The sequence below is a fragment of the Leuresthes tenuis genome, unplaced genomic scaffold (assembly GCF_036924035.1).
Source record: "Leuresthes tenuis unplaced genomic scaffold, fLeuTen1.0.hap1 SCAF_7, whole genome shotgun sequence".
Taxonomy (NCBI): domain Eukaryota; kingdom Metazoa; phylum Chordata; class Actinopteri; order Atheriniformes; family Atherinopsidae; genus Leuresthes; species Leuresthes tenuis.
Window position 1 is genome coordinate 11,059,293 of NW_027325361.1, and position 20,786 is coordinate 11,080,078.

A 20,786-nucleotide genomic window follows, 5' to 3' on the forward strand; every position below is an offset into this window, starting at 1 on the left:
TGGTGACCTAAAAAAGAAAAAAGAAATCGTGGTATTTCATAACAAACGTAGTGTCTTTTTTTGTTTTCTTTAGTTTTTTTCTTTCTTCTGTTTATACGATTAAAAGTAGAGTAGATACAAGCTGGGTTCTACAATGTAAGTTTAATATCCGCTCGAACGTGTTCCTATCCACGCTTTGGCCCACATTCTTACCAAAGAAACCCATAGATTATTTCAGCTGTTTACACTCTTTGTCAGGAATTTGCGAGGCCTATGGGATTAGGCTTGTTGCGTCGTTTCAGAGGGTCGCTTTAATGCAAAAACTGATGAAAATGGACCAATCTAAAGCAGCCGTGTACAACACAGAGAGGTCATGATTCGGTGTTAAGGCAGAAAAAAAAACATCCTCCAAATATGTTGTGGAGATGGATTACCTCTGATTGCTCACCTGATCCTAAAAAGATTCTCGCTGACTTAATTTGAGGACCAATCATCAAACACGACTGCAGACACATGTTCAAGTGCGCAGTACATTAAAACCAGACGTTAGGTCAAATTGAGCAGCGTTGTCTACCCTAAAATTAATGAGAGAATAATGTACGGGACATTATTCGTGCTGGCGTTACACTAGAAAACAGCCAGTAGTTTTTGATAATATTACTATAGTACTAAACTGGTTTGAGAGAGATTGATTTTGTTTGTAACAGAAAATCCGACATCTCTGTATCTAAATGAGCGAAGAAATTAGCTCGTTGTATTAAACAGGTCACCTGGTATACTTCAGGTCCAAACAGCAGATAGTTCTACAAAATTAACTGCCAATGGGATGCAGAAGTGCCATTTTTGTTTTGAGACAATAAGCGTGAATTGGTGACACGCTTCGCCATCGTTTGACAGCAACTTCTATTGCGTCATATTTCTGCGCCGCTTGTCTCGTCGCTGTGGAGGACTCGCCGAGCATGGGGCACCTTGGAAGCTTATTTCTTCTGATCGCGCCGCTCTTCTGGCATTATTTTTCTGGTAGGATGCAGGGGTTGCAGTTGCATGTTTGTTGAACAAAAATCTCGCGCTTGTATTCCGTGTTCTGTCCAGGACTGAAAGATGTCAGCGTGCTGCCCTCCTGTCACTTTGAATGAAGTCTGCTTTCAGCGCTAACCGCCGTAATGAACTTGATCGTGTGCTCACTTATTTTGTGTTACTTAACAGCTACGTTACGTTGCAGGAAGACATGCGGTCAAAGTTTTAACTCAGCACAAAGTACATTTATTTTGTATTTTGACTGAAACACGTGCGAACCTGTCAATAAACACGAAAATGTGTCATTTGAAGTCTTGTTTGGAAGGGATTGTGTTTGTATTTCTAAGCCTGTAGAGATGAAAAACGCTTTTAGAGGTTGACATTTTGACACATGCAAGAACCAGTAGTGATAATAAAAATAATGATAAAAGGAAAGTTTTTTAGACTATACAGTGATATGTATGAAAAAACCGATCCATTACAGCCTGCTAAATGACATTTTGAAATGCATGCTGGTAAATTTACTCGTTATGTTTTCCTCAGTGTGGCAGAACTATTGTAATGTAAAAGCCTCTTTTAGTCTGTATGGAATAATTCCAGTTTCCCGTTTACCCCAACGTAAAGGAAAACGAGTCCAGGGAGTCAAAAACTATTTCACTAGCTACACGGTGTTATGAGAACCAAAAGCTAGGAGGAAGCCTCCCCTCTTCACATGAACCTTTATTCTTGCAGCTTTTCTCATAGTATAACTCCATAATTTTTCTAACAACATGACATCTTATAAAATGTTATGAAATATTATTGCCTTTCCTTGTACTTGATTCACAAAGTAAAACAAAGCAAACTTATGTTATCCCAAACATTTAATCCATAAAGTGGTTAAAATAATTGTAAGAATTGCAATAATTTAAATAATTGAATAATTATAATAATTGTAATAATTAAAAAAGGGGAGTTAAAGAAAATTAAGAAAACTCTAGAATTTATCGGCATTGCCACTTTGGTCTGGGTGACTCATCGGTTCTATTATCAACTGACATTTTGCACAGTGACGGTAAAGCTGTCCGTCTTTGTGTATTTCAGGAGTTGAAGGTCACTCTCTGCCTGCCTGTCACGAGCAGCTGGAGTTCAGGTGCAGCGATGGCTCGTGCCTCTCCCGGGTGAAGATGTGCGATGGGCGCTCGGACTGTGAGGATGGATCAGATGAACGCCACTGTAGTGAGTTGACAGGGTGATGGAAGCCCTAATCAGACACATCTTTACACTGGTTTGTGTTTCACTTTAATTTCCAAGGAGGGAAAATCAAAGGACTCTTTCAGTAAGGCATGAAGAGGCAACAAAGCATCAGATAAACCTTACAACCACAAGCTTTTAAAAGGAAAAAATAAGTTGTTCTCTCCTGAAAAATGACAACTGGCAATTGAAACATTTTTAGCATCAATTAATATTATTTTTGAGTCAAATAATTAGTTTCCTCTCGATACAACGGGATGTAAAAAGTACCTCACCTGGTGAGCACTTTCTTTGCTGACAGATTGTGGAGGTAAATAAACTGAACAAATACAGTAGAATGCCTCTCAAAAGCATTATTATTATAGCACCAGTAAGTCATGACAATCAGTTTATACATTATAACATCTGGGATAGTCCAGATAAAAGATAAGTTTCCAGAATTTTCCCAACTTTTTCCACTTTATTGATGGTATTTTAATGTGGTGGCAACTGAAAGGCTCAAATTGTCTGTTTATAGTTGTAGCTGATTATGATGACATGTTTAGTCCTGTTGGTTTACTTTTGAACTTCTCCTTCATCCTAAATGAATATCAATAATCTCAACATAATTCTGATCCTTTCAATGTTGATCTTCCTTTCAAGAGTCATGTCAGATGTCGTATTACTCATTCTGTGCAGCAAAGAAAATCTCATTTTCTCTTACTGTGTGGGAAAATGTCATCCTGGCATCATTGTTTTCCTAATCCTGCTGAGGTCATTCGAGCCTTTGATACTGAATTTCAAAAAATCTTTGGTGTTCAGTGTGAACTGCTCAGCGGGAAAGATCCCCTGAAAGGACTTAATGTGCTTTCAGGCATTAAACATTAACACTAATGATGTTAGGAAAGCCAGCAGGTATGACTATCTGCCGTGTTGCCAAGAGCCCTGAAAGGCAGTGGTTTAACTGCCTAAAGATGGACCAAGTGCTAATTTCCTCCCATTAGAATCTGACTTTCTTGGAAGTCTTCAGTGTCAAATTACATCTTAATGTTGTGGTATAAAATAGCTTCTACCATGACAGAAGCTTTCATTGATGTGGAAACAGGAGAGAAGAAACCTGGAATGAACCTTCAGTAACCATCATGTCTGACTGACTTTAATACTCCCTCTGCTCAGCAGGTTACCCTCTTCCTTTTGTTACTGATCCAAAACCTGTTTTGAGAGAATTTTCCTGTGCTTGGCGCACATTTATAAAACCATCTTACCAACAGCATTGAGATTTCACTGTCACGCTGTCTTCTGGGTCACTCACAAGTAAAAAGTTGCCATCCTGCTTCGTGACTAAATAGTAGTTTTGGGTTTTTTGTGAAAAATGCTTATTGTCATTATTATGTGACCTTTTCTAATTAAATACAGCTAATAGATAATAGAATATTTAAAGCAGCTCAGTGGATATTAGGTGCTCTAAAAGGTTGTTGTTTGATCAAATATGGGTTCATTTCAGCCTCTTGACTGAAATCACATCAAATATATTTTCTTTCTTCTGCTAGGAAAAAACTGAATACTCTACTGAGCCCAGATTAAAATTCTTTGGATATTATTCACAGCAAAACCTTGTGAAACACTGTTCCTCTCCTGTATTTCTAACTTGCAGCTCTGACTCTTTGCAGGCCACGTGTGGTGTAAGGACAGTGAATTCGCCTGCCACAGCAGACGATGCATATCGGCACAGCTCTTATGCAACGGCGTTCACGATTGCAGTGACGGGAGGGACGAGGACTCCTGCTATAACTGCACCGCTGGTTTCTTCTCCTGTGGGCCGTCTGATGCCTGCCTGCCAAGAAACAAGCTCTGCGACGGATGGACAGATTGCAAAGACGGACGGGATGAGACGCGGGAGCTGTGCGGTTCCGCCCAGCCCATCTCTCAGACCGCTTCTGCATGTGCAGCATCGGAGTTTCAGTGTGGAGACGGAGAGTGCATCCGCCACACCTGGAGGTGTGACCACCAGCCGGACTGCACTGACGGCAGCGATGAGGAAAATTGTGGTGAGTGTGTTACACGGCCGCATGTCCTACACAAAATGCTGAACTCTAAAGCATTTTTCTTTTCAAGCAAGAAAAACAAGAACATAAGCATTACAAACAAGTCCCTAATTTCAGTAACTATCTGAGTTTTGTTTGGGAAGAAGAATGTGGGAAGTTGTCTGATCTTAGTCACACGTACTGGGAAAAGTTACAGATAGAATGATGTGCCTGCTTTATCACATGAGCTGCAGCCTCAACATGCAGAAAACACAAGGTCCAACTCTGCGTTCATGATAATACAACACATAGGAAACACTTGAACCAATGTACATGATGACATGGATTGATATAATTAATGGAGAATGTTAATTCTTAAGTATGCAAGGATATGTCAGCGTCTAACCTCTCTATAGGCATGAGCACTGGTGAAAACAGGCTAGTTTGCACATCTGATGCTTAAAAGCACAAAGCTGCACCTGTTCTGAGGAGCCACTTTCAAGGTGTGATGAATCCAGCAAATGACAATAACAGAGCACACTGCTGGACAGAGAGTCCCTGAAGGTATTCTTGGTGTTTTTTGAATGAAAAATTATAGCTATGTCGGGATGTGGAGAGCTTTGGGAGAGAATGCTGGCTGCTCTCGCACACTCGGTCATGACATGTGAGTGGTTTTTCAATAGTCTGACTAAAGAAGTTACAAAGCTTGATAGATGAGTTGTATTAGATACTGGTTGACCATCAACATTTGGACCAAACAATTCTTTGCATCTGGGATATTCACATAGTTTTGCCACATTTAAATTGCTGCTGCTCTGCTGATCATCCAGCAGGGGGCAGTGTTTACCTTTCTAATTAGCACAGTGGCTTCTCCCAGCAGCTTCAGATTATAGACTGTACTGTATGCTGCAGATTGTCTGGCTGTTAAACTCGAGATGACAACCAGAAATCTGGAGTTGTGGTCGAGTTATATTTTATCCTATCCGAAATACTGCTTTAGATATCAGAGCACCATGTGTTTAAGCCTTAGAAATGCAGCTGTCATGCAATCATAATTATGGAATAAATATTCTCGAACAATATATTGAGAGCATGTTTAAACTTTTCAGGTTGCAGCCCCTCACTGTGTTTCTCTTATGACATCATACACTGAAAATCTTGGCATTTTGAACTTTTAGTTTAACGAAACAAGCCACATGAAGGTGTAATCTTGGGTTTGAGGAACATTTTCTCCCTTGTGTATTTCTATTTTATTTTATCTATCAAACATGATTTATATTTCACCCCCAAAGCAAATTACTTGCAAATGTTTCACAACATTTTGGTGTCTGTTTTTGGGCTCATAAATGTTGGGCTCAGTTTGTGGTGCAATTCCTCGGGTTGGGTGTGATGTTTTCTCTGCAACACAGAACTGTAATTCTGGAGTGGAGTGTAGTCTTTGACGCTACACAAGCAAGTGTTACAAGGGAATGTAATCACAGAGCGACACGACCAAAGCAGATACGAGTGCAGAAAAGAGAAAAGTCAGAAGTTATTGGAGTTGACGAGTCATTTAGTCTCATTCCTCATTTTGAAATTTCCTGTTGATATTTGCATATTAACATGCAAAATAAGTACATCTTAATTTGAAGGAGTAAAAAATTGGTTGTATTTGACAAAGTGAGGTTTTCAGCACAGTAATAGCGAAATATTCAAAGGAATTCAATCCACCAACTTCAAAAAGGAACCAGACAGGTTTGAAAGGTATTGCCACTGATTCACAGTAAAATAACTGATAGTCTTGTAGTTAACTCAAGTGTGGAATTTAATACAAAACTTAAACCTTTTGGAGGCTCAGCAACAGTCTCTTGTGGGAATGTTTGTGTAAGGACCAGATCATCTAATTGACACCAACCTTTGCCCGGTGGAGAGTATGTGGGAGTTTCTTTTTCCACAGACCTGTGCCATAAACTTGTGTAACTATTAACGCCTTAGTGCTAACAAAGTTGAACAAACAACGAACTCTCCTAGGAGAACAACCAGACTAATCACTCCCATCCTTATCTGGACAAATGTAAATCAAAGAGGACAGCTGCTTTGATCCAGCCAGACGAGAGACAGACGTCTTATGGAAAATGACTTTACTCAGATTCACTTCCAGTCGAATCTTAAAACTGTATTAAATGGGCTTTATATCTTTATACATTTTCTTTCATTCTCAGTGAAATAATGAAGAAATCATTTTGAGCCACATTGCCCCCTAGTGGTCTGTAGTATTGAATAGTTAAATCTAAATTAATTTATATGAATTAATGCAACTGTCAATTGATGTTTCCTGCTGTTTCTTTTTGTAAGGTATCCATCTGAATTTTGAGATTCACAATCGTTACCCATGTTATGTTGTTATTTGGCGTCTTTATATCCTACGTTTATGTCATATCTTTAACCTTCCTATCTAAACAAGTTGTGGTGTTTTCAGAATCCTCTAGACAAATGTTTGTTAAGACAAAGAATGGAGAAATGAAGTGTTCTTTATTTTATCCAACTCTTAACACGAGAAATTAGATCGTCCTACTTTACAGTTTCAGGCATATCAATGGCTGAAAGTGGAGCGTAAGCCTGCGTCCGCCAATCAAACCCAGGAAACCTGTGAGGAAAAAAGTGGTAGAGAAGAAGATGAAAAGCCAGCAGAAGATGAAAGGATAGAGAGATTAGGAAGAAGAAGAAAGATCCGAGCAAAGAAAGAAACAGAATGAAGTAGTTGAAAGATATACGTTTTTGTGTTTTTCCTTCGTCCATCGTTATCTCGTCGCACGTTTTAACCTCCGCTGCAGCATAGGTTAGTTTTCCTTACAAAGAAAGCCAGCGTAAGCTTGTCAAGTGTTCGTTAATATTTTTGTGAATTTAAGGTCAACTCAGAGTTGGTTAGCAACCAAACCAACTCCCAACATCTCAGGTGGACATTTGTTCATTCCACACAGTGGAGCCTTGATATCAGCCACTTCCGTCTCCTTGGCAACAAGAAGCCCCGGTGGAGAAGAGCGACCTTCCTAGGCAACTTGAAAGTCCACAGAAAGTCACCCACAACAAGAAAGGCCCTGAGACGACGGAACCGAGAGAAATCCTCTTGGACCAGAGCTGACTAACTGGGCTAAGTGTCAACCAAAGTAAGGTCTGCCCTCTTCATACCTTTCAGACAATATACAGTGATGTCCAGAGAATTCACTGTTAAAATAATTAATGACTCCAAAGTTGTTAGCCTTTAACTGTAAATAGTAACTAAAATTTAGACAATTTTAGTAATTCCGGTACATTTCTCCATTCTATTGCTCTTTCCAAATCACTAAGTGTTCCCTATATAATCATCCATAATCAACACATTTCTCCTGTTTGTCTTTAAGGTTCATGTTTTTTGGTTATCTTTTACTAAATAGTTCATATATGTATATATTAACAAGTCGTGTTGGATGCTTCTTTACGTAATTTCGGTCTATTCAAACGAGAACTTATGAAAGTAGCACTCCGAGACTGATGAACATTACCGTATTTTTCGGGCTATAAAGCGAACCGGATTATAAGGCGCATTAAATGAAACAAAATTCAGATAAGTCAAACTTGCATTACTAATGCCGTTGAGTGTTGAAATCCGCTTCATAAGCATGTCTCTTAACAGGAGCCAGCGAGTATAGAGAATGAATGAATGAATGCAGACACCTTAATGTTGAAGCACAGATCGTATTACTCTTGTGTCTTTTTCCTTCTTTTGAAGGTGGTGCCCATATATATGTGAGGTTAATTAAGGTTTATGTAGATAGTGACAACACTATGGGTAAAACCTTTATATTCTATCAAGTTACGCTACACTCTTGTCAGTAACAGCACAAGGAAACATGTTGGATTCCTGTTTGGGATGCGGACAATCGGAAAACTATTTATAGCTGTTCACAGATTATTAAATCCACGCAAGTCTTTGTACATGAGGCCCCAGGTAACTGTGGTTAAATGTCCCAGGGTCTGTATAATCACTAGTAGAAAACTTGACTGATGTCCCTGGCTGTTGTTGTTTAATTGTTTATCATTTGACTGGACATTAGCACAGCAGCTTGATCTGACTCCTTGATTGTTGAATGTGGTGGTGGAAGGGGTCAGGGGTCCCAGACCAGGATAGAAACATATTGTGAATGTCTTGGGTGATGTAGAGCATCAGCTTAAGGAGGTGAGACGCAAAGGACAGTAAACAGGAAAACGGACAGCCTCGATACTATCCACAAGTTGTTATCACAAGGGCATGTCCAAGGCTGGCTCCGTGTTGTCTGGATCTGGCTGTGGATGGACGGCATCAGGCTGTCTTTACAGTTGCAGAAGAAAGATATCCAAGACATTATCTTCAATCTTATTGTTACCAGTAATAGGTTTAATTGCGGTTATCCAAAAAAAATTCTGGTTTCCATTTCCAAATTCCATTCTGGTTAATAGGAATGTGATTTTAACCAGAAGAGCTGCTGGCATGACTATCTAAAATGTGATTGTGGCTAGTCGGAGAATACCTTTTCATTTTGAAGATGACATCCTCTCTACATGTCAGTTAAAATCCAGAAAACATCTGTGCAGGTGTATGGTTTTTAACATTACGCTGGCTCAGACTATGAGATGAATCATATCCTTTAAAGAATTCCATTGTGAGTAAGAATTCAACTATCAATTTCAGTAATGCAAATCGAACTGTTACTTCCTTGATTGAGCAATCGTGAGCAGTTAATCTCATACATAAGCCCTTACACAGAAGTAGAAATGATTATGTGAGCATAAAGGATAAGAATTCTTATCAATAATAAACAAAGCATTTATGATTGGTCAATAAGCATTTAGAGAGTTTAAACAGCTCTCATCGTGGCTGCCAATCCCAGGTTTACAGCCCATCTGTTATACATGTTTCCTGCTACAACACACCGGGTTCCTATGAATGGACTCGCTTGAACCAGGATTGGGAAACTTTATTACCATCGTAGCCTTCATAGTTGGACTCAAACGTGTCTCTGCTGACCTGCATCGCACTGGTATATACAAGAAGGTGCCATTCCTGCCGCCACAAAATGAATAATGTATCGACATAAAGAATATATTTGAATGTATGCAGTCACCAGGGTGGCTTCTCCTGTCTGGATCCAAACATCATGACAATATGTGAGATCTGTTGAGCATCAGCAATGTCCAATGACTTGATTGGAGTGATGTTCAATGGACGACGTTGTGGTTTTGTTTTCTTACTTATTGGTAACTTCAGCACTCTTTTCTCCCTTATGCCAGTTAAACATGGACTGAATCTCACACCTCACAGTGTCGACAGCGTTGGTCTGGCATTCACTTTAGTCCACACTGAATTTCCCATGTCTATGAGATAATTCTTAGAGGTTTTAGGCTGACATTCATTATTCACAGTGGATCACTCCTATTGGTTTTGGTGTTGTTTTTTTTTTTTTTTACCTCCCCATGACTGCATCTCTCAAAATGTCAAGTTGTCCATTTTGATTCATTATGTGAGCAAAGTCAGTGACGTTCTCTTTAGCCTCAGTTGTGATTGATGCTAATAAGTAATTGTTAGCATGCAAACACACTACAATGAACATGTTAAACATTATACTTGTTGAACCTGAGTGTTGACATCACTTGATGATAAATTGACTGGAAAACTTGGCATTTTTTCTGCTGCTTGCCTCCCTCTGCAGTTGTGGGATGTAACGCCACAGTCGTAAAATCAAACTTCCCTCTGAGCCCTGCACATGCACAGCTATACAGCTGAAATTGTTGTCATGCTTCAGAGGCTGACAAAAGACGCCACCAAAATGTCAAGATTCAAGGTAAGGTAATGTAATAGGACTTAACAAGAATAAGACGGCTTATTTTTGAGATTTTATGATATATGTGATGAACAAACATGCTCAAAAAAGACAAAAGAACAACAAGCAACTGGTCTAGTTTACCTATAACACAGTTTGCTTTCTCTGACTTACATTCTTGAAGAATTTGAATGAGGCGTATGTGGGGAAATCGATACATGTGCAATATAATGCGCATTGTATATATTACAGTGCCATGTATTACAAATGAGCAGAGAACCGATTCAAAGGCTGCAGACTTTCAAGACCTTGAGGTGAAACTTGCAAAAACTAACAAAACATTTTTATTTCCAAATTAGTCTGAAACAAAACTGAGGTGGCGAACGGAGGCCTAATCTGTGAGGTCGACAGGACAACTATAAGCTTATAAGTTGTGTGTCAATAACAAATGAAAAACATGAAACTGATTAACTTGCTGCTGTTGTAATGTTGTGTGTTTTTGTCTTTATTTGTAATGACAAATACAACCAACTGTATTTGTAATGGTGACTGTCTCTTTCTTTTTTTCCCTTATTTTACTTGTGCATGTCAAAGGTCGGGGTACTTCAAAACGAAGCACTTGGTTTTAAGTTTCACAAACTTATCTCGTGTTTAACATTCTTGCTTCATGATAGATATGTTTGAGAGCGTAAGAAAAAGTCAAACAGCAGAAGAAGAATATTTGGGTAATTCTAGATTCCTGGGGGGGGGAGTATACTTCTTTTTTCTTTTTTTTTTTAGCTAATTGAATAATTGATTCAGATCAGTGAGCAGAAACAGGCTCTTTTGTTACTGCTGCTGATGAAATTTGTTCTTGCAGGTCAGAACGAGTGTCAGGTCAATAATGGAGGCTGTTCTCATTTTTGTGTGGACCAGAAGATGGGTTTCCTCTGCCACTGCCCCGACAACATGAAACTGGTGGACGACACCCAGTGTGAGGGTTAGTGATGAACCCCTTTAGTTTGTCGTCACCAGTGAATTGTCCTCACATTATATTTGTATGGTGGAGCTTCTACAGTTCTTTTCAAATGGCTCACACTAAAAGAACAGAACAGGGCTGCTGGTCAGTCATTGTGTAAGTGTTTACTTATTGGTAACTGATTAGCGTGTATGAATTATTCAGGTAAACTACTGGAGCATCATGTTTGTGCATCTATAATAAGACTTTGATAATCCTTTGCTCATCCTTGCAGAAATTGACTTGTGCCTGGAGAGCGATGTGTGTGATCAACTGTGTGCTCACAAAAACAGCAGCTTCACATGTGACTGTCACCAAGGTTACCATGTGACACCAACTACTGGAGAGTGCAAGGCCAAGGGTGAGTAACTCACTCATCAGCTGCTGATGTGAAAAGTTTCTACAGAGCCATGATCACAGAGGCGATAACTCAGCATGTTTTCTTGCATGTCCCATTTTCATTCACTAGTTTCGCAAGTTAATAAATCCCACTTTAAAGAATTTGTCCAAGGAAATTAGCTTCAATTCACATGAGCTTCTTATGATTTTAATCAGACATGTTAAGCAACACTCACCACAACCATCAGCAGAGCTCCAAATGTGGGAATAACTATTAGAATAATGGTGTTCCTCCCATCTACAGAACATGACCAAACATCTTAACTATGTCACCACGGCAGAGTTTCCACTATGTTTTTCCTACCTCCGTCTTCCTTTTTCCTTGAAAAAATGCATTTTGTAAAATAACACTAAAATAAAACACGGCGTCCAAAGATAACCCAATGTATTATTCACAGAAAACCTTCTGCTGAATGAATTGTTTTACACCTCCATCTATTGCTTTCATATCGTGTCTCTTATATAATGTACTAAAATGTTTCTTTAAAGAAAAAAAATGGTTGTGCATCAGGAAAATCTGAGACATGCTCTGGTCTGACTGAACATATGGTTCAGATCACTGATTTTACACAAATGCCAACTTCAGGGCTGACGTGGACTTTCTGTGTGGCATTTCTTTGGTTTGTTCAGTTTTGGTCCATGATGTTTGCTAAGGGTAAGAGTAAGTCTCTTATTTTAGTTAAGCCATCTGTGTCACTAGTTTCAGACATTTCAGACTCTGGTAGTATCAACCTGCTTCTCCCAATAAATCTCAAGTTCAGAGGAATAAGAAAGACACAGTTTTGTGTGTTTTTGTGTCATTCCAGGAGATGAGGCTCAGCTGGTTTTCACCACTTCAACAGGAATTCAGTTGGCAAATCTTATACACTCAGAGTACAAGCCATTGGCCCCAAATGTACCAGGATCAGGTCCTGTGGCAGTGGTGACTTCTAATCGCACACTGTACTGGGCCCAACAAGGACGCGGCTCCATATACAGGTAACACAGTTGCGGTCCTTGTTAAAAGTACAACATGTGAATGTAAATGCAGCAATAAAGTTTTCCATAATTTCCATAATTTTTCAAGGTCAGCTTCTGTTTAATGGGAGGATAAGTAAAGATAATCCAGACATTCTTTCCCTGATGTTTTCTCTGTGCCTCCAGTGGTATCCTGGCTTTGCTAAATGGAGTAAATGTTCCCTCTTGAGGATTTATTCTATTTTCATCATGGTATCTGACAATGACAGTGTCTTTCTACAAAATTATACATAATCCTCAATGAGTGAGAGTATACCCAAAGAGCTCCTTTTCACAGTATCTCAGTGACTTGATTAAAATAGCTTTGCTTTGTAAGATGATACTGTCCTTTGACATTAAGTGCCATCAGATTTTATTGACAGAAATTAAAACTCCTTCTTTACTGAAGGCACTTATGATCAGTTGACAGTAACATCAAACCTGTCCTTGATGCATAACTGTTACTATCTCAGTATTGCATGACCATGCAGAGTAAATATGCACATATGCAGATACTCGCTGTGTCTCCTTATCTGTTTGCTTTAAATTTACAGTATCAGAGCTCTGCAAAGTTGATAATGGCTGCATATTTTGTATCTGATATTTCAGTCATAGTTATTTCCCCAAAGCTTAAGGTCTTAAAGTTAAACCATCGTTTTTGTGTTTTAATTATTAAACATTTAGACAAAAAGATTAAAAAGTCTACCGTTCCACATTTTAATTTCTTAAGCTTCGCTAAACATTCGCATCTGCTTCACAATGTCATCTTCAGCTTTGTTTCTTTTATTTGAATTTTGTTTCACACATCCACAACTGTCACTTAATGGCTTTGTGAGCAGTCTGACAGCATGCAACCACTGTCCTGTTTTAACTTTGCTGTAAATTCTCTTTGATCGACTACAGCAACCAAAAAAGCACTGCTGCCCACGGCATCGTCAGATAAAATGTTTTATGCGCCAAGCACGACAGAATCTTTGCTTCGTAACAACTAAGCAAGAATATTTAAAAAGAGGGCTCATACTTTATGAGAAAAGAGCTGAACTATTCACCCACTTCTTTGGTTTGTAACTGCATTGTCAGAGGATAAATATTGAACCCTTTCTCTTTAGTTATACAGCATTACTATCAGTCAATTGTACGATCCTGCAATCTTTTTGAAGAACCCTTTTATAGTGGAGAAAAAGAAGCTCCTCTGGGCTCGCGCCCTGTTATGAATGTCTTCATCACTTTAGAGAGATGTGAAGGTTTGATGTTGGTGGTTTTATTTACAACAAACCATCTTTATTTGATTCTGCGGATTAAATCAAAGGTTAACCTAAGGTTTTAACCTTGGCGTGTATGTATCAGTCATTTTTTTGTCACAACAAAAAAAAAGTTAGTTTACATGGAGTTAACTGATATAAAATATATATATAATTTTTTTATTAACATTTTATTATTTAACATTGCACAAAACATAAAAGAATAAGAATAAAAGAAAATAAATAATTTACCCTGATATAAAAAGAAGTTTTACTTTTATTTGTTAATGCAGCATAAGAAAAACTAAAACTATGAACTGACATTACATGGTCATATTCCCCATATTTGTTTTATGGGTTGTGTTTGATTCTATGTTTTCACTCTTGGATGTTTTTTAGGATTTCATTGGATGAAAAGCCACATGAAGTTGTGCTGGTGCTAAAAGTTCAAGGCTCAGTGTCGCGACTTGCCGTGGACTGGATCCACCACCTTCTGTACTGGACCAGCCAAGAGACGGGTTCGGTTAACGTGGCACTGCTGGACGGTTCATCCCAGCGTCAGCTCATCACAGGGCTCGACAAACCCTCCGCTGTGGCTGTGGATCCTCTCCAAGGGTAGGTGGACCAAGGCATTACATTAAATTCAATTCAATTCAGTTTTATTTATATACCGCCAAATTACAACAATTGTCATCTCAAGGCACTTAAATAATGTAGTCCAATTCAAGCCAATTGGAATTCAATTCATTGTCATCATAATCCAAAGAAATCCAATTAATTAAAAAAATAATCCAATTCATTCATGTAGAAAAATAACATCCTGGTTAAGGAAACCAACAGATTGCACCGAAACTTGTCTTCAGTCCAATCTCCCATCCTGATGATGCCTGTGGCGACTGTGGAAAGGAACGACTCCCTTTTAACAGGAAGAAACCTCTGGCAGAACCAGACTCAGGAAGGGTGGCCATCCGCCTCGACCAGCTGGGGTTTGAGAAGACAGAAAAGAGGGGGAAAAAAACACCATAGCACCATTCAAAGGATACCTGTTGGAACAGGGAAACACAAGTTAATAACCACAATAATGACACATGTACATAATATCATTTGAGAAATTAAACAGGGGGAAAAAGAGAGCAAAGTGAGGAAAGGTGTGACAGATGAGGTCCTCCAGCAGTCTAAGCCTATAGCAGCTTAACTATGGGATGTTTCAGGATTACCTGAGCCATCCCTAACTATAAGCTTTATCAAAAAGGAAAGTTTTAAGCCTAATCTTAAAAGTGGAAAGGGTGTCTGCTTCCTGGACATTTACTGGCAGCTTATTCCACAAGAAAGGGGCCTGATAACTGAAGGCTCTGCCTCCCATTTTACTTTTAGAAACTCTGGGAACAACAAGTAAACCTGCAGTTTGGGAGCGAAGTGCTCTGTTAGGAAAATATCTTACAATGAGATCTTTAAGATATGACGGAGCTCGGTCATTAAGAGCTTTATATGTGAGGAGAAGAATCTTAAATTCTATTCTGAATTTAACAGGAAGCCAATGAAGAGAAGCTAAAACTGGAGAAACATTAGTTAGTTCTGTTAGTTCTCATCAGAACTCTGGCTGCAGCATTTTGGATCAGCTGGAGGCTTTTCAGAGAATATGTGTGATAGGGTTTTCATTATACTCCTACCTCATGTAAAAGAACCACACAAGAGATCAAGTGAATTTCAACCTTTGCAAAGGGGGAGAGCTGTCTCAGCTGTGGTACACAGATGTGAGCCCAAGCCACTCCGACTTTCCACCTGCAGCAGCTTTGTTTTTATTGAGCAGAGGAAGGAGAAGGGGTTACAAGAAGTGGATTAGGATGTGCAAAGGTTCCTATTGTCTAATAAGGATGTGCAAAATTTTCTGTTTTCTATACGTTCATATGAGGTCAAATGTCACAACAAACAGAAGTGGAAAAATACTAGATGTCACAACAGGGACGGAGTGGAAACTTACAGAATGTAAATCATGAGATAACTATTAAAAACTCTAACAATGTGGGACAGCCCAATAATAAAGAATTACAGAAGTCCAGTCTTTAAGTAACAAATCCATGGACTAGTTTCTCTGCATCACCCTGAGACAGGATGTTCCTGATTTTAACAATATTACGAAGGTGAAAAAAGGCAGTCCTAGAAACCAGTTTTATATGTGCATCAAATGATAAATTCTCGTCAAAAATAACTCCAAGGTTCCTCACTGTAGAACTAGAAGCCAAGGAAATACCATCTAGAGTAACTGAATAACTAGACAATTTCTCCCTGAAGCGCTCAGGTCCAAAGAGAACAACTTCAGTTTTGTCGGAATTTAGAAGCAAACAGTTCTGAGTCATCCAGGTCTTTATGTCTTTAAGACATGCTTGCAGTCTGACCAACCTATTGGTTTCATAGATAGGTAGATGAGTATCATCAGCATAACAATGGAAATTTATGCCATGCTGTCTAATAACGTTACCTAGTGGAAGCATGTATAAAGTAAAAAGAATTGGTCCAAGCACAGAACCCTGAGGAACTCATGACTTACTCCGATGTGTGAGGAAGATTCTTCATTTACAAGAACAAACTGGAATCTATCAGCTAAATATGACTTAAACCAGCCTAATGCAGTTCCTTTAATCCCAATAACATGTTCAAGTCTCTGTAACAGAATGCTGTGATCGATCGTATCAAATGCAGCACTGAGATCCAACAGGACAAGCACAGACACAAGTCCGCTATCAAAGGCTAAGAGGAGATTAAACAGATTATTTTTATGGAAATGATCACAAAGTTGAACAGCAACTATTTTTTTCAAGAATTTTAGACAAAAAAGGGAGATTGGATATCGGTCGATAATTAGCCAACACTTCTGAAGTAGGTTTTTTAAATAAAGGTTTAATTACAGCAACCTTAAAAGTCTGGAGGTACATATCCTGTCAACAAAGACAGATTGATCAAATCCAATGTGGAAGTGTCAATTAAGGGGAAAACCTCCTTGAACAGTCTGGTTGGGATTGGGTCTAAAATACAAGTTGATGGTTTAGAAGAGACTATTGCTGTTGTTAGCTCAGAGAGATCAAGTGGGCAGAAGCCATCGAAATACAAATCAGGTTCTAGAGATACTTCTAAAGCTGCTCTACTTGATGATACATCAGTGATAATAGTGGGAAGGATTCCAGTAATCTTGTCTATGATAGAAACAATTTTATTGATAAAGAATCTCATGAAATCATGACTGCTGAGAGTTAAAGGAATACCTGGCTCAACAGAGCTCGGACATTCAATCTTAAGCATGACGACAAGACCATTTAAAGTCATTGTAAAAGTCATGCTGTTGATTTTTCCACGTGTTTTGGAGCTAAAACACCAGAGCATAGGGGTGATTAAATACAAGATTTGTGTTTTTTTCCAGTGAGCTGAAACAGCAGCTGCACTCAAGAGAGAGAGAGAGAGAGGTGGTTGAAGTCTAACCAGTCAGTGTTGTGGCTTAAAGAGCTGCAGAAAAGTAGCAGCCCTCCACCCACCCACAGCGCAGCATATACCTAGTCAGCGAGACTCATGTTTGAAACTTGCACTGATATCTGCAGCGTCCGGGCTTTAAGAACAGTGACACACATGATTTTCTTCATTCTTATCTTGTCTTATAATAAAAGAGAAATTCTAGTTAACGCGAAAATGTAAAATACAGTCAAGTTTATAATGATGTACCAATAAAATCCAACAAACAAGAAGGCAAAGAACATTAAATGTCAGATCCTTTTATTTTCTCAGGCTCCTCTTCTGGACTCAGTGTGGCAGCTTCCCAAAGATTGAGAGGGCCGGCTTAGACGGCCATGACAGACAGGCTCTCGTCACCTCCTCAATACGCCAGCCTGTTGCCCTCTCTCTAGGTAGATGAGTATAGATGAGTTTCAGTATTAATAGATGTTTCTAACCTCTAAATCGTTTTGCTAAATTATTTGCATAATTTGCTTTGCAATCTATTGTATCTGCATTTTTTTATGCAAGTTTCCCTTAAAACAGGAACAACCCAAATGTTGGGCTGATGTCCCTTCAGGTTCAGTTTAGTGCATCTGAGAATTCTCCTGTCACTTAGTGCTGTTGTTTTTGGTTCACATTCATGAGTTTGATGCTCTTTTTCCCCTTAGATATGCCTCGCAAGTTGCTGTACTGGTTTGACATGGGAACGAGGAGCATCTCCAGAGTAAATCTCGAAGGCCGTCACCGTAAAACGGTGGTAGAATCTAACGGCTATCTAGATCGGTTGTTTGGACTCGCTGTATTTGAGGTATTAACATTCCTGCAAAAGTGATAAAGGTCATACTTAAGATTTAACTGATTTTAAGTGTTTACATGTGAATAAACTGGAACAAGAATTGGATGGATGGGACATTCCACCTGTTTTCAGTATGCTAAGGATTCTCCGAAGCCTTAGCATACTGTGCCAATAACCCCACTGTTTGTTTACCTTGCTTCAGGGATTTTTATACTGGAGTGATGAAGTCACACGCTCCATCTGCCGAGCAAACAAGCACAATGGCACAAATCTCCAGGTTCTGCTGTCTGACGTCACCTCACCTGGTGATGTGGCCCTAGTCCAGCCTGTGCTTCAACCAAACGGTATGAGCAATCATGAAATTATATCTAAACTATGCCTCATACTTTTTCTTAACTCTGCTGATTGATGAAGTGCAGCTTTATGTTTGTTTAGTTTGTTAAATAATGCGCAATTAATAAACAGGCTACTGGCGCCTCAAGTGTCACTTTTCCTCTCAACCGATTCTGCAATCTGCTGTTTCCAAGGGCCGTCTGCATGTGGACATCCCGGGGTGACGTGTCAACACACCTGCGCTGTTGAGCTGCTGTCTGAGAGGCTGCAGTTTAGCTGCAGTTCTCCCCCTGCCATCTCCTGCACACTTCCTGCAGGCACTTTGTCCGATCCCACATTTGCTGGAATCCTCTCTTTGATCTGTAAGACATCTCTCTAAACATTTCAACATAAGCCTGACAGCCAAGTTAACATTCTAAAATAAAAGTGACAGACAATAAAAGTTTTGACTATCATAGATGGACATTGACCTGAGATCCCTTCAGTTTTTTTTGCCTTTTCCCCCAAAGTGAGTGTCGTGCTAGTTAAAAAATCTGCACTGTAAGATGGAGAATATCTCTTTGATGTTATTGTACACTGATCATGACATGTTCTTTCACCACCAGCCATAACGTAAACACACAGTCTCAATGTGCCATTGTGCACACAGATAAGTGGACAACTGTTTGCACAAAGAGTTTCTGGCAGAGAAGAGAGGCTGTCTTGTCATAGCTGTCAGCTTGAACAGTTTCTGAATGAAATGTGTCATCAAATGTTTGTACAAGCCTGTCTGCAGACAGGACATCATTTTAAATTTCAAGCTTCTTTAAAATTGGACCAGCTTGTTTGTCTTTACGCTTACTTTTAGTTTAGTCTTCAAGTTTGAAAAGAAAAAGGGCTCTGACAGCAGAAATATTCTAGTATAATTCAACTTGTCAATGGGTTTCTCTCAAATCTACAGCATAAATAACAGTAATGCAATTAGTCATACCAGCCTCCCATTTGCACACTCAGAGGAGGTGGCTGACATCATGTAGAAAGATTACATCAGCCTCCTAATTTACTCTCTGCCAGGTCTGAAAAGGCTCCAGAAAATGATTCACGTCTTGTGTGTGTTTCCCAGTGTTCCTCAGTGTGCTGTTGGTGGGAATGGCTGTGTGGTGGTGGAGAGAAGAGTTCTTGCCATCCAGGTCTCTCACCGTGCAGAGCATCTCCCTGAAAGAGTCCCGAGACCCGCTCATTATTCAGACGCCACCTGTGGGTCCAAACACATTTCTAGTCAAGGCAAGTGATGTTTACACACATAAACACAGGCACCTTTATTTTCCTTCAGGGTGGAGGGGGTATTTATTCTTGCCTGTGTACGCTTCATTTGCTCCTCTTGGCTATATTAGAGACAGTTTTTATGGTGTGGCGAGGTGGATGCAGCTGTCAGGAAACAATACAACACACACATATAGACTGACGTCATGACGTCTCCATAACGTCTTTCACTCTCCACTGACAGGCTTCTCAATACATGTGATAGTTAATAGCTTTGAATCTTTTTTTTTTACGCTTTAGTTTTGTGCCGTTTGAGTTTTTCTTGCTGGTTTCATGTAGCAACATGTTTGAGAGCACCCAACACAACAACGAAAGAGTAAATGCGACATTCAACAAAACACAGTGACATTTTATTTTTCAAAGAAAAGATAGACGCAACATTTGCTATGACACAATTCACGTTTGTTGCAACGGTTTCCTGTTTTTGAATTGTCTTACTTTTATCAGTTTCCTGCAGCACTTCCTTTTTGTCACTGTCCTCTACATACCAAAACTCATGCAGGCCTCTGATTCAGCACGGAAAAGAGGAAGCAAAAAATAGATTTTTTTTTTCCTCATCCAAACCATTCAAGACCAGGACTAGATAGAACAGCAATACTTGGATACATCAAAGCTGGCCTGGATTATCTTATAGAAGATGGACATTCTTTAATATACAGTTTCAGTTCTTGGAAACTATAATGTGAGTCTAATAGAGTTTTTTAGTATTTGTAGTAGTCCGCATTTGATAAGTCTAAGTCTTGTTGTTTTTTAAATGGAATTGGCCTAATGTGTTATTTGCCAAAAATGAGAAAAACAGTCCTTAACTTCCAAATTGGAGGTGAGAAATCTGAGGCCAGTTTCAGTGTTATGTCATTGTATAGAGAGTGGTGAGGACTGCAGCTCAAGGAAAGCTTTCCATGTTCATAGTTTTAGGGGACTGGTGAGAGTGGTGTGTTTCAGAAACAGTAAATGCCATCAGCCTGGTAATAGGTTTTGGGCTCTGTCCAATCGTAAGCAAGAGGTGATATCCAAGCCTTTTCCATTAAAATGAGAGGTTGTTGTCTCGTGTTCCGGTTTCTCTCCGGGATATGTATGCAAAGGGTTAAAGGCTGAAAAGAAACCATCACATTTCTTCAGTGAAACACACAAAATGAATGAGATTAAGTTTTTACAGCAAAATTGGCGTGAAAAATGAGATGTGTGACATTA

At 39.2% G+C, this 20,786-nt stretch overlaps 1 protein-coding gene across 1 annotated transcript; it reads left to right on the forward strand.

Annotated features, from left to right (window-relative positions):
• Positions 1-866: 866 nt before the first annotated feature.
• Positions 867-19,745, forward strand: LOC140311417 (low-density lipoprotein receptor-related protein 8-like). The gene is made up of 12 exons (XM_072388788.1): positions 867-999; positions 2,080-2,214; positions 3,879-4,256; positions 10,908-11,027; positions 11,281-11,406; positions 12,251-12,422; positions 14,081-14,296; positions 17,456-17,574; positions 17,833-17,972; positions 18,163-18,304; positions 18,488-18,655; positions 19,396-19,745. The coding sequence occupies exons 1-12, from the start codon at positions 939-941 to the stop codon at positions 19,743-19,745; spliced, it is 2,127 nt and encodes a 708-aa protein (XP_072244889.1). The 5' UTR covers positions 867-938.
• The last annotated feature ends 1,041 nt before the right edge of the window (positions 19,746-20,786 follow it).